Raw genomic sequence first — 13,916 nt, 5'->3', positions numbered from 1 at the left:
CTCTCTCTCTCTCCATCCTTCCTCGCTCTCTCTCTCTCTCTCTCTCATCCTTCCCTCGCTCTCTCTCTCTCTCTCTCCATCCCTTGCTCTCTCTCCTCTCTCTCTCTCTCTCCATCCCTTCGCGCTTCTCTCTCTCTCTCTCCATCCCCTTTCGCTCTCTCTCTCTCTCTCTCCATCCCTTCGCTCTCTCTCTCTCCATCCTTTCCTCGCTCTCTCTCTCTCTCTCTCTCCATCCTTCCCTCGCTCTCTCTCTCTCTCCATCCTTCCCTCGCTCTCTCTCTCTCTCTCTCCATCCCCTTCGCTCGCTCTCTCTCTCCATCCCCTTCAGCTCGCTCTCTCTCTCCATCCCCTTCGTCGCTCTCTCTCTCTCCCCTTCGCTTCTCTCTCTCTCTCTCTCTCTCTCTTTCGCTCGATCTCTCTCTCCATCCTTCGCTCGCTCTCTCTCTCCATCCTTCGCTCTCGCTCTCTCTCTCTCCATCCTTCGCTCTCTCTCTATCCTTCTCTCTCTCTCTCTCTCTCCATCCTTCTCTCTCTCTCTCTCTCTCTCTCCCCATCCTTCGCTCTCTCTCTCTCTCTCTCCATCCTTCGCTCTCTCTCTCTCTCCCCATCCTTCGCTCGCTCTCTCTCCATCCTTCGCTCGCTCTCTCTCTCCATCCTTCGCTCGCTCTCTTTCTCCCTCCATCCTTCTCCCTTTCCTTGCCAGCACTGCATAGTTAGTGTGAGTCTGGGAGCAGAGAGAGACAGTCTAGTCAGACTCCCTCGTTGGCTCTGTTTCTCTCATTCCTCTCTCTCCCTTTCTTTCTCGCCCTCTCTCATACCCCTCTTTCTCCCTCTCTTTCCCTCTGCCAGTTCTGCTCAGTTAATACATCTCCATTTATGAGCGAGACATAAAGGAGAAACTCTAAACTAACAAAACAGAACCACTCCATTGAAAAAAAATACTAGTTCTTTTTAGTGGTTAAAAAGCAACGTAAGGAGACGATCACACTTTGAGAACAAGGACAATAGGTCTACATAGTGAAATTTCACCAGCAGGCTAACGTACAACAGATAATCAAATGTATTTAAGTTTTGGAGGATTCCAACAAACTGGGCCTTGAGAAGGGGCCAGTCGGTCCGCTGAGGAGGAATACTGCCCAGCCCCTGGCTGCCTCCCAAACGTAACCCTATTCCCTATATAGTGTACTACATCTGACCAGAACCAAAAAGGTGCCATTTGGGTCACAAATCCCCCCCCACATGACCTCATGCACCCTCCCTCCCATCCTCACTATCCACATACAACAGGTGTCACGTGTTAGGCTAAACTAGCAGAACCACTGAGCCTTGCAGTACACCTGGACTGCAGATGACTAACAAAGAGAAACTCCACAATGAACTGAACAAGTAGGGAAGTGACTGATGTAGAAGATGAGGGGGAGGGCAGCCATCCAAAGCACTGTGACTTAGTCAGCTACATAAGGGACAACGTGACTCAGTCAGCTACATAAGAGACCATCGTGACTCAGTCAGTGACTTAGTCAGCTACATAAGAGACCATCGTGACTCAGTCAGTGACTTAGTCAGCTACATAAGGGACCATCGTGACTTAGTCAGCTACATAAGAAACCATTGTGACTCAGTCAGCTACATAAGAGACCGTCGTGACTCAGTCAGCTACATAAGAGACCGTCGTGACTCACTCAGCTACATAAGAGACCGTCGTGACTCAGTCAGTGACTTAGTCAGCTACATAAGAGACCATCGTGACTCAGTCAGTGACTTAGTCAGCAACATAAGAGACCATCGTGACTCAGTCAGCTACATAAGAGACCATCGTGACTCAGTCTGCTACATAAGAGACCATCGTGACTCAGTCAGCTACATAAGAAACCATCGTGACTCAGTCAGCTACATAAGAGACCAAATGGAACACACCGCCTTATAGCTTCAAAATCAGCTCTGGACCTTGAAGTCAATTGCACTGTGTTGTTTCATTCTTCCCCTCTAATCAGGGACGGATTTAGACCTGGGACACCAGGTGGGTACAATTCATTAATCAGGTAGAACAGAAAAGTAGCAGGCTCTGGACCTCGTAGGGTAAGAGTTGGATACCCCTACCCTATACAGTGCAATACTTTAGACCAGGTCCCTGGTTAAAAGCAGTGTCGTTTGGAATGCAGCCCATAACTGTATCTGACTTATATCTGCACTTCAGAAACATTTAAATCAGAACACTTTGCAAGTTAAGGAGGCAAGATGCAGAAACTGCTCCTCCATTTCCTGGTTGCTATGTGACAAAACAAGCAATGTAGAGAATCATTGCACCAATTAAACCGCTGTGAAATATACTTTCCATACATTTTTTTCCCCCATTTGTTTGTCGGTGTTTGTTTGTTCAGCTGGTGTAAAGAAACGAAAGTAAAAAGACGCAAAAAAACAAAACTTAAGAACGGAAAGCATAGAAATGGCGCACATAGAACAGATCTACCGCTTCTCAGACTTGCTTTCAATGAGAATGACAGATCTATAACACACATTTCTATGTGAATTTGGTCTGGTCACCAAAAAAAAGTAACATATTGCAGCTTTAAAGCAGGCAGGTCCAAACTAACTTCTTCCTCTTCTTCAAACGTTAGGACAACAAGGAGCTTCAGTCTCAAAATAGGCTTAGTCAAATCAAAATGGACTGGAAACGGAGATATAGAGAGATGACAGAGCACATAAAACACAAGGTATTGGGAGAAGGGTTGTTTTACCTGAAGTACTCACTGCAGTAGAGTAAGGGTTCAGGGTACTGGTGTTCTCAGCCCAGCACCCACATCCATGATGAGCAGCCTAAGAAGGGAGGGAGGGAGGGAGGGAGGAGGGAGGGAGGGAGGGAGGGAGGAGGGAGGAGGGAGGGAGGGAGGGAGGGAGGGAGGGAGGGAGGGCAAAAGCATTACTATTGCGCTGTCTCAGATAGTAGATTAAAGGACAAAAGTAAATACAAGTCAAAACCTCTTGTAGAGACAAGTGGCAACATATCACCCTGTTAAAGCCCTGTCCTGGACATGGTTATTGTCCCACCCTGCCTGGGACCCAGAGGACATGCTTACTGTCCCACCCTACCTGGGACCCAGAGGACATGCTTACGGTCCCACCCTGCCTGGGACCCAGAGGACACTGTTACTGTCCCACCCTGCCTAGGACCCAGACGACATGGGTACTGTCCCACCCTGCCTGGGACCCAGAGGACACTGTTACTGTCCCACCCTGACTGGGACCCAGACGACATGGATACTGTCCCACCCTGCCTGGGACCCAGAGGACATGCTTACGGTCCCACCCTGCCTGGGACCCAGACGACATGGTTACTGTCCCACCCTGCCTGGGACCCAGAGGACATGCTTACGGTCCCACCCTGCCTGGGACCCAGACGACATGGTTACTGTCCCACCCTGCCTGGGACCCAGAGGACACTGTTACTGTCCCACACTGCCTGGGACCCAGAGGACATGCTTACTGTCCCACCCTGCCTGGGACCCAGAGGACATGCTTACGGTCCCACCCTGCCTGGGACCCAGAGGACACTGTTACTGTCCCACCCTGCCTGGGACCCAGAGGACATGGTTACTGTACCTGTCCAACCCTGCCTGGGTGTTTCATGGCTAAACCCCCACTGGACACTGCAGCTGCCACATTCCCCTCTCTGTCCACTACGATCGCTCCCACCGTGTCCAGCAACCCTGATCCATTCTCCTAAAGGGAAAACAAGGCTGACTCAGAAAACATTCATACACTGACTCAAAGAGGAAAACAAGGTCTATAAAAGGTGTATCCTGACTTCCACCCAAGTCAACTTTTAACTTAGTCATGCCCTTGATTTCAACGGGAGACTAAGTTCAAATTCGAATAAAGCAGAAGTTAGGATTCACCTGTAAATGATCAGATAAACAATCAATCAAATTAATCAATATAATTGAGTAGACATACAGTACAGCTTTTCTGTCCAACAGTAGGTCTCTTAAGCATGGTGGTAAAAATACAGTGGCTGGCAATATCCCTCTCTCCATAAAACATGAAGTGTGAACACTATGGCCAAAGCAAACATAATCGATCATGCATACCTCACAGACTTCTAGACGTTCAAAACATAGGAATGAGCATATTTATTCTGCTCAGACATCTTTCCTTGACAACCAGACATGGGAATATTTCTTTGAAAATGGCCCCAGGTTCAACATTAATACGATTAGGAAATGATTTATCCTTCTCTCCTCTCTAATTTTTCATCTTTTCATTCTCTGTTGTTCTTCTGAACAGTTTGTTTTCCTTCACTGATTTGGGGTTTTCTTTGGAAGGGGCTAGTTGGTGAATTGGAGCAGAGGGAAAGGCCGTGGATGGCATGATGAATCGCTCTTCCACAGACTCTCTCTCCCCCTATCTCTGCGCATGCGTGTGTGCGAACCTGTGTTTAAAGATTCAGACTCAAGCCATTGCAAAACAAACCCTGTCTAGAAACACATTTTATTAAACCAGCAGTCTCCAGGGACTCCTCGCCAACAGCCGGCAGTCTCCAGGGACTCCTCGCCAACAGCCGGCAGTCTCCAGGGACTCCTCGCCAACAGCCGGCAGTCTCCAGGGACTCCTCGCCAACAGCCGGCAGTCTCCAGGGACTCCTCGCCAACAGCCGGCAGTCTCCAGGGACTCCTCGCCAACAGCCGGCAGTCTCCAGGGACTCCTCGCCAACAGCCGGCAGTCTCCAGGGAATCCTCGCCAACAGCCAGCAGTCTCCAGAGACTCCTCAAAGGTGTATAAAAATCTAGCACACAAGACCTCCCGAGTGGTGCAGTAGTCTAAGACACTGCATCGCAGTGCTAGCTGTGCCACTAGAGATCCTGGTTCGAGTCCAGGCTCTGTCGCAGCCGGTCGTGACCCTGGAGACCCATGGGGCAGTGCACAATTCGCCCAGCGTCGTCTGGGCTGGGGGAGGGTTTGGCCCGGCAGGGATGTTCTTGTCCCATCGCACCCATCTAGCAACTCCTGTGGCAGGCCGGGCGCAGTGCACGCTGACACGGTCGCCAGGAGTACAATGTTTTCTCCGACACATTGGTGCGGCTGGCTTCCGGGTTAAGCGGGTATTGTGTCAAGAATTAGTGCGGCTTGGTTGGGTTGTGTTTCGGGGGACTCACGGCTTCCGACCTTCGCCTCTCCCGAGTCCGTACGGGAGTTGCAGCGATAAGACAAGACTGTAACTACCAATTGGATACCACTAAATTGGGGAGAAAAAGGGGTAAAAATAATTAAATAACAAATACAAATGAGCACACAGCCATGCAATCTCCATAGACAAACATTGGCAGTAGAATGGCCTTACTGAAAAGCTCAGTGATTTTCAACGTGGCAACGTCATAGGATGCCACCTATCCAACAAGTCAGTTCTTCAAAATTCTGCCCTGCTAGAGCTGCCCTTGTCAACTGTAAGTGCTGTTATTGTGAAGTGGAAACAGCTAGGAGCAACAACGGCTCAACTGGCCACACAAGTTCAAAGAACTGGACCGCCAAGTGCTGAGGCACATAGCGTGTAAAAATCATCTGTCCTCAGTTGCAACACTCACTACCGAGTTCCAAACTGCCTCTGGAAGCAACGTCAGCACAATAACTGTTTGTCAGGAGCTTCATGAAATGGGTTTCCATGGCCGAGCAGCCGCACACAAGCCTAAGATCATCATGCCCAATGCCAAGCGTTGGCTGGAGTGGTGTAAAGCTCGCCGCAACGTGACTGGAGCAGTGGAAACACATTCTCTGGAGTGATGAATAACACTTCAACATCTGGCAGTCCAACGGACGAATCTGGGTTTGGCAGATGCCAGGAGAACGCTATCTGCCCCAATGCATAGTGCCAACTGTAAAATTTGGTGGAAGTGGAATAATGGTCTGGGGCTATTTTTCATGGTTCAGGCTAGGCCCCTTAGTTCCAGTGTTACGGATACAGGTGGTGTGTATCCTGTATGTGTATTTCTTTTCTCTCCTTTTCCTCCTCACAGGTGGCAATCATCATTCCCCAATCAGTCACCAATCAGTCATCAATCAGAAGACACCTTACCCTATCACATCCCTTTCCCTTGGTTTAAAATCCCAGTCAATCTCTCTCTCTGGAGTTCAATCTCTCTCTGTTAAATCTCTCTGTGTCTCAAGCTCTCACTATATCTCTCTCTTTGTATGCAGATCGCTCGTTTGTTTTGCCCATACATGTTACAGTTGTCCGGTACCTGTGAGCATTGTTTTGTTGTGGTGCATGACTGTTTGATTGTGGGAAAAGCGGTACCAAGACAAGTCACCCATGGGCATACACTACCCATAGGTAATTGTTCTCTAAATACCCTAGTTAGAACTGGTCGGACCACCCACTGTATTTTTGGTTAGTTAGCATCTGTTAATGAAGTAGGCTAGTCTAGTTTAGGGGTGTTTTTGGATTATTGTTTCTTTCCTTGGGTTCAGCTCAGCCCCTTTTCTCACACCCCATTACCGTGTGTTTAGAAATAAACCAATAGTGTTTGACGGTAAATTTAAGTTGTCTGTGGTTATTTGTTCTCACTGTTACTTTATCACTATTATAATTTGCATGAGTTATGTTACGGGTCTCGTTGCCATCCCCCCTAGACTGCAGGGCCAAAGGGATTCATAACATCCAGTGAAGGGAAATCTTAATGCTACAGCATACAATGACATTCTAGATGATTCTGTGCTTCCAACATTGTGGCAACATTCTGGGGAAGGCTCTTTCCTGTTTCAGCATGACAATGTCCCTGTGCAGAAAGCAAACTCCATACAGAAATGGTTAATTGAGATCGGTGTGGAAGAACTTGACTGGCCTGCACAGAGCCCTGACCTCAACCCCATCGAACACCTTTGGGATGAAATGGAACGCAGACTGTGATCCAGGCCTAATCGCCTAACATCAGTGCCCGACCTCACTAATGCTTGTGGCTGAATGGAAGCAAGTTCCCGCAGCAATCTTCCAACATCTAGTGGAAAGCCTTCCCAGAACAGTGGAGGCTGTTATAGCAGCAAAGGGGGGGGACCAACTCCATATTAATGCCCATGATTTTGGAATGAGATGTTGGACGAGCAGGTGTCCACATCAGAGTATATGAGCGGAGCAAGGAGTGGAGCGTGCCCAATTTGACTGGAGCGTGGAGCAACATTCCCAAAGGTGGAAGCGTCGGCCTTCTCGCCCGCTCCAATAGCGCTCACTTCACGGGCTCAGGGCATGCCCGACCCAGCATGCATTTGTAGTCTACTTGTGTGCTGCTATAGCCCCAATCCATGAGCGGGATTTCCAAACGCTGGTCCACATACACTACATGACCAAAAGTATGTTAAAATCTACTAAAGTAAGATAACTAAAATTATGTGCAATTCAATTTCTACACCATAACACCTCCTCCTCCATGCTTCATGGTGGGAACCACACATGCGGAGATCATCCGTTCACCTACTCTGCATCTCACAAAGACACAGCGGATGGAACCAAAAATCTCAAATTTAGACTAATCAGACCAAATGACCGGTCTAATGTCAATTGCTCTTGTTTCTTGGCCCAAGCAAGTCTCTTCTTCTTATTGGTGTCCTTTAGTAGTGGTTTCTTTGCAGCAATTCGACCATGAGGGCCTGATTCACGGAGTCTCCCCTGAACAGTTGATGTTGAGATGTCTGTTACTTGAACTCTGTGAAGCAAATATTTTGGCTGCAATTTCTGAGGCTGGTAACTCTAATGAACTTATCCTCTGCAGCAGAGGTAACTCTGGGTCTTCCATTCCTGTGGCGGTCCTCATGAGAGCCAGTTTCATCAAAGCGCTTGAGGGTTGTTGCGACTGCACTTGAAGAAACTTTCAAAGTTCTTGACATTTTCCGGATTGACTGACCGTCATGTCTTAAAGTAATGCTGGACTGTCATTTCATTTTGCTTATTTGAGCTGTTCTTGCCATAATATGGACTTGGTCTTTTACCAAATAGGGCTATCTTCTGTATTCCGCACCTACCTTGTCACAACACAACTGATTAGCTCAAATGCATTAAGAAGGAAAGAAAGTCCACAAATTAACAAGGCACACCTGTTAATTGAAATGCATTCCAGGTGACTAACTCATGAAGCTGGTTGAGAGAATGCCAAGAGTGTGCAAAGCTGTCATCGAGGCAAAGGGTGGCTACTTTGAAGAATCAAAATATAACATATATTTGATTTGTTTAACACTTTTTTGGTTACTACATGATTTCATAAGTGTTATTTCATAGTTTTGATGTCTTCACTATTATTCTACAAGGTAGAACATATTTCCATTTCATGGAACGAGCAGGTCTTCATAACATTTTCAGAACATTTAATCTTTTCAGAACATTTTCATACAGTTGTAGGCATCAGCAAAACCACCTCAGCACTAGCCATGTTACGATATTATTCAAATCAAATAACATTTTATTTTGGTCACATGCTTTGTGAACAGCAGGTGTAGTGTAACAGTGAAATGCTTCCTTCACAGCAATGCAGAGAGAAAAATATAGAGAAAAACAAGTATAGCACAAGGAATAAATCCACAATGAGTAACGATAACTTGGCTATACACACTGAGTACCAGGTAATAACTTGGCTATATACACAGAGTACCGGTACTAAGACGATGTGCAGGGGTACGAGGTAATGACATGGCAATATACAGGAAGTACCAGGTAATAACATGGCTATATACAGGGAGTACCAGGTAATAACTTGGCTATATACAGGGAGTACCAGGTAATAACATGGCTATATACAGGGAGTACCAGGTAATAACTTGGCTATATACAGTGAGTACCAGGTAATAACGTGGCTATATACAGGGAGTACCAGGTAATAACATGGCTATATACAGGGAGTACCAGGTAATAACATGGCTATACACAGGGAGTACCAGTACTGAGACGATGTGCAGCGGTACGAGGTCATTGAGGTAGATACTGTACATAAAGGTAGGGGTAAAGTAACTAGGAAACAGGATAGATAATAAACAGCAGCAGCAGCATATGAGGATCAATGCAGATAGATAGTCTGGGTAGCTATTTAGTTAACTATTTACACAGAACAAAAAAATATAAAAACACATTTTTTTTTCTTCTTTCATTTAACCTTTATTTAACTAGGGAAATCAGTTAGGAAAAAATTATTATTTACAATGACGGCCTACCCCGGCCAAACCCGGACGACGCTGGGCCAAATTGTGCGCCACCCTATGCAACTCCCATTCAAGGACGGTTGTAATACAGCCTGGAATCGAACCAGGGTCTGTATTGACACCTCGAGCATTGAGATGCAGTGCCTTAGACCGCTGCACAACTCGGGAGCCCAAGTAAAGTGTTGTTTTATTTCAGGTCACGAAACATGGGAACGTCGCAGAAATCTTCCGTACGCACAAAAAAAAAGCATATTTATCATTTTTTGGGGGGCACAAATTTGTTTACATCCCTGTTAGTGAATATTTCTCCTTTGCCAATATAATCCATCCACCTGACAGGTGTTGCATATCAAGAAGCTGAATAAACAGCACGATCATTACACAGGTGCCACTTGTAATGGGGACAATAAAAGGCCACACTAAAATGTGCAGTTTTGTCACAACAACAACAATGCCACAAGTTTTGACGGAGTGTAAAATTGGCCCGCTGACTGCAGGAATGTCCACCAGAGCTGTTGCCAGAGAATTGAATGTTCATTTCTCTACCAATTTTCTCTACCTTAAGCCGCCTCCAACATAGTTTTTAGAGAACTACCAATTTGGAAACCAGGCCAGCCCAGGACCTCCACATCTGGCTTCTTCACATGCAGGATCTTCTGATGAGGGTTGGGGGGGTGCTGAGTACTATTTCTGTCTATAATAAAGCCCTTTTGTGGGTAAAAACTCATTCTGATTGGCTGGGCCTGGCTGGCTCCCAAGTGGGTGCCCTCCCAGGCCCACCCATGGCTGTGTCCCTGCCCAGTCATGTAAAATCCATAGATTAGGGCCTAATGAATTTATTTAAATTGACGGATTTCCTTATATGAACTGTAACTTCATTCAAATATTTTAAATTGTTGCATTTCTCTTTTTGTTCAGTTTAGCAGTATAACAGGAAGTGTGTGTGTGTGTGTGTGTGTGTGTGTGTGTGTGTGTGTGTGTGTGTGTGTGTGTAGCAGTCTTATGGCTTGAGGATAGAAGCTGTTCAGGGTCCTGTTGGTTCCAGACTTGGTGTATTGGTACCGCTTGCCGTGTGGTAGCAGAGAAAACAGTCTGGCTGGAGTCTTTGACTGAAGCCTTCCTCTGACACCCCCTGGTATAGAGGTCCTGGATGGCAGGAAGTTGGGCCCCAGTGATGTACTGGGCCTTACGGACTACCCTCTGTAGCGCCTTGTGGTCAGATGCCAAGCAGTGATGCAGTCCGTCAAGATGTTCTCAATGGTGCAGCTGTAGAACTTTTTGAGGATCTGAGGCCCCATGTCAAATCTTTTCAGCCTGCTGAGGGGGAAGAGGCGTTGTGTCTTATTCACGTTGGTGTGCTTGGACCATGTTAATTCCTTAGTGATGTGGAAACCGAGGAACTTGAAGCTGTTCACCTGCTCCACTACAGCCCTATCGATGTGGATGGTGGGCATGCCTAGCCCTCCATTTCCTGTAGTCCACGATCATCTCCTTTGTCTTGCTGACGTTGAGGGAGAGGTTGTTGTTCTGGCACCACCAGATCTCTGACCTCCTCCATGTTGGCTGTCTCATCGTCGTCGGTATTCAGGCCTACCACCGTTGTGTCGTCTTCAAACTTAATGACGGTGTTGGAGTCGTGCCTGGCCATGCAGTCGTGGGCGAACAGGGAGCACAGGAGGAGACTGAGAACAAACCCCTGTGGCCCCCGTGTTCAAGGTCAGTGTTGCGGAAGTGTTGTTGCCTACCCTCACCACCTGGGGGCGGCCTGTCAGGAAGTCCAGGATCCAGTTGCAGAGGGAGGTATTTAGTCCCAGGGCCTCTAGCTTGATGATGAGCTTGGATGGTACTACGGTGTTGAACGCTGAGCTGTAGTCAATAAACAGCATTCTCACATAGGTGTTCCTCTTGTCCAGATGGAAAAGGGCAGTGTGCAGTGCAATAGAGATTGCATCATCTGTGGATCTGTTGAGGCGGTATGTGAATTGGAGCGGGTCCAGGATGTCTGGGATGATGATGTTGATGTGAGCCATGACCAGCCTTTTCAAATACATTTCATGGCTACAGATGTGAGCGCTACGGGGCGATAAGTCATTTAGGCAGGTTACCTTGGAGCTCTTGAGCACCGGGACAGAGTGTCGGAGGAGCATGGAGAAACAGAAACACTATTAAGAGAAAAGGGTACTTCACATTGCTTATGTAACAACAGCTACAACCCATCAGGCCTCTGCATGGCCAACCCTCGTCGTGTGTCTGAGAACGTGTCGGTCAGCGAAAGGTATCACAAATCGCCGCGGTAATTTTAAACACCTAGATTTAGTTGTCTTATTGCAAGAATTCAGTGTGTGTGTATGTGTATGTGTGTGTGTGTATGCATAACTATGAGTGTGTGATGTCTTTGTGAGTAATTGAGGTCTCCACACCCTCATATCTCCAGGTCATCATTATACTGTGGTTCCCTCCCATCGGCATCTGGCGTACTACAGATTACAGGACTCTGTGTGTGTACGTGTGTGTGTGTCCGTGTATAGTTCCCTCCCATTGGCATCTGGCGTACTACAGATTACAGGACTGGGTGTGTGTGTGTGTGTGTGTGTGTGTGTGTGTGTGTGTGTGTGTGTGTGTGTGTGTGTGTGTGTGTGTGTGTGTGTGTGTGTGTGTGTGTATTATCACTGAGGTACATTAAATGTGTAGAGTGGAGGTTATCACTGTGAGGTACATATTTCTTTAATCAAACAGTCAGCATCTCTCTGACCACACCTCACTAATTACTTACTGCATTTTTTAAAATTATTTTTAGTCGTGCCAAACCAGTTTACAGTAATATTATGGTACAAGTAAAATACTAAGGACTGGTTTCCTGGACACAGATTAAGACTAGACTAAAATAACTCTAAAATGATCCATTGAAAGTGCTAATGACGAGGCTTTTTATCTGTGTCCGGGAAAAACCAACCTGAAATGCTCCCCACATTATCTTGTCACAAGAGACAGGTGACATGGTTGATGACTCTGACCAGGTGCTGAAGTGAGTTACTCACGGTTTCACTCGCTTGTCGTCTCTTCTTACTGTGATGATTAAACCCAGTCTCCACCTTCTCTGCCAGCTCCATCTTATGTTTGTTCCTCTTGTAGGCTGATAGACTGAACTCTAGACAACACAGAACACAGAGCCCAGGAACTCTTTAACCTTCTCTACTGTATTTGTATAGGCTGTTTGTTTTACGTCCCAGTCTGCTGTAACAGAACGACCCTTTACGTCCCAGTCTGCTATAACAGAACGACCCTTTACGTCCCAGTCTGCTGTAACAGAACGACCCTTTACGTCCCAGTCTGCTGTAACAGAACGACCCTTTACGTCCCAGTCTGCTGTAACAGAACGACCCTTTACGTCCCAGTCTGCTGTAACAGAACGACCCTTACGTCCCAGTCTGCTGTAACAGAACGACCCTTTACGTCCCAGTCTGCTGTAACAGAACGACCCTTTACGTCCCAGTCTGCTGTAACAGAACGACCCTTTACGTCCCAGTCTGCTGTAACAGAACGACCCTTTACGTCCCAGTCTGCTGTAACAGAACGACCCTTTACGTCCCAGTCTGCTGTAACAGAACGACCCTTTACGTCAAAGTCTGCTGTAACAGAACGACCCTTTACGTCCCAGTCTGCTGTAACAGAACGACCCTTTACGTCCCAGTCTGCTGTAACAGAACGACCCTTTACGTCCCAGTCTGCTGTAACAGAACGACCCTTTACGTCCCAGTCTGCTGTAACAGAACGACCTTATGAGACAATAAAGATCATTCTGGTTCTAATCTAGACTGTGTGAGGCAGGGAGAGACCATATACAGTCAACACAGTATCCAGACTTCCAATGATAAGTATGTTACTAAATCCTTATGGTTTAATGATTTCCAGAAAACAATCAAAATCTAATTGAGGCCACCTATCAAATAAGTTTATAAAAAAAAAAGATATTCTAATCAAAGAGTAGCTAGGAAATCAAATCTGGGCATTTAAGACATTTAGACAATTAAATGAAATGCAATCAGACTTAGTAAAAATAACATGGAGCCAATGACAACCAGAGGGAGAGGGAGGGAGAGAAAGAGGGGGGGAAGAGAGGAGAGAGAGTTAGAGAGACACAGAGAGGGAAAGAAAGAGCGAGAGAGAGAGAGAAAGAAAGAGAGAGTGTGAAAGGGAGAGAGAGGGGAGAAAGAGGGGGAGAGGAGAGAGAGCGAGAGAGAGAAAGAGAGACAGAGAGAGAGAGAGAGAGAGAGAGACACAGAGAGAGAGAGAGAGAGAGAGAGAGACACAGAGAGAGAGAGAGAGAGAGAGACACAGAGAGAGAGAGAGAGAGACACAGAGAGAGAGAGAGAGAGAGAGAGAGAGAGAGACACAGAGAGAGAGAGAGAGAGAGAGACACAGAGAGAGAGAGAGAGAGAGACACAGAGAGAGAGAGAGAGAGAGAGAGAGACACAGAGAGAGACACAGAGAGAGAGACAGAGAGAGAGACACAGAGAGAGAGAGAGAGAGAGAGAGAGAGAGACACAGAGAGAGAGAGCGTGAGTGCGTGAAAGGGGGAGAAAGACAGAGAAAGAAAAGGGGAGAGAGCGAGAGGAGCGAGGAGAGCGAGAGCGAGGGAGAACCACTACCAGATGTGTAAACACTCATTATATCCTCTGAATTATTCACCAATGCTGTACAAGAGGATGGCATGAAATGACCAGACATCAAGGCTGTCACCA

The 13,916-nt window shown here is 46.9% G+C and overlaps 1 protein-coding gene across 2 annotated transcripts in view; it reads right to left on the bottom strand.

Moving 5' to 3' along the window:
- Positions 1 to 593: 593 nt before the first annotated feature.
- Positions 594 to 13,916, bottom strand: part of tasp1 (taspase, threonine aspartase, 1) — a 31,343-nt gene continuing 18,020 nt past the window's right edge. Inside the window, exons 8-11 of one of the 2 annotated variants that reach the window (XM_045702289.1) lie at positions 12,213 to 12,322; positions 3,601 to 3,720; positions 2,739 to 2,817; positions 621 to 724 (exon numbers count right to left, since the gene is read on the bottom strand). In XM_045702289.1, the coding sequence (XP_045558245.1) occupies positions 714 to 724; positions 2,739 to 2,817; positions 3,601 to 3,720; positions 12,213 to 12,322 (320 nt within the window). In that variant the 3' untranslated portion in view covers positions 621 to 713. Of the gene's footprint in view, positions 2,818 to 3,600; positions 3,721 to 12,212; positions 12,323 to 13,916 lie in introns of both variants that reach the window. The other variant, XM_045702288.1, reaches the window with a different exon arrangement.

Source organism: Salmo salar, chromosome ssa19 (genome assembly GCF_905237065.1).
Source record: "Salmo salar chromosome ssa19, Ssal_v3.1, whole genome shotgun sequence".
NCBI classification, from domain to species: Eukaryota; Metazoa; Chordata; class Actinopteri; order Salmoniformes; family Salmonidae; genus Salmo; species Salmo salar.
Note: the sequence above shows the minus strand (reverse complement) of the source record. Positions and strands in the feature narration are given on the sequence as shown.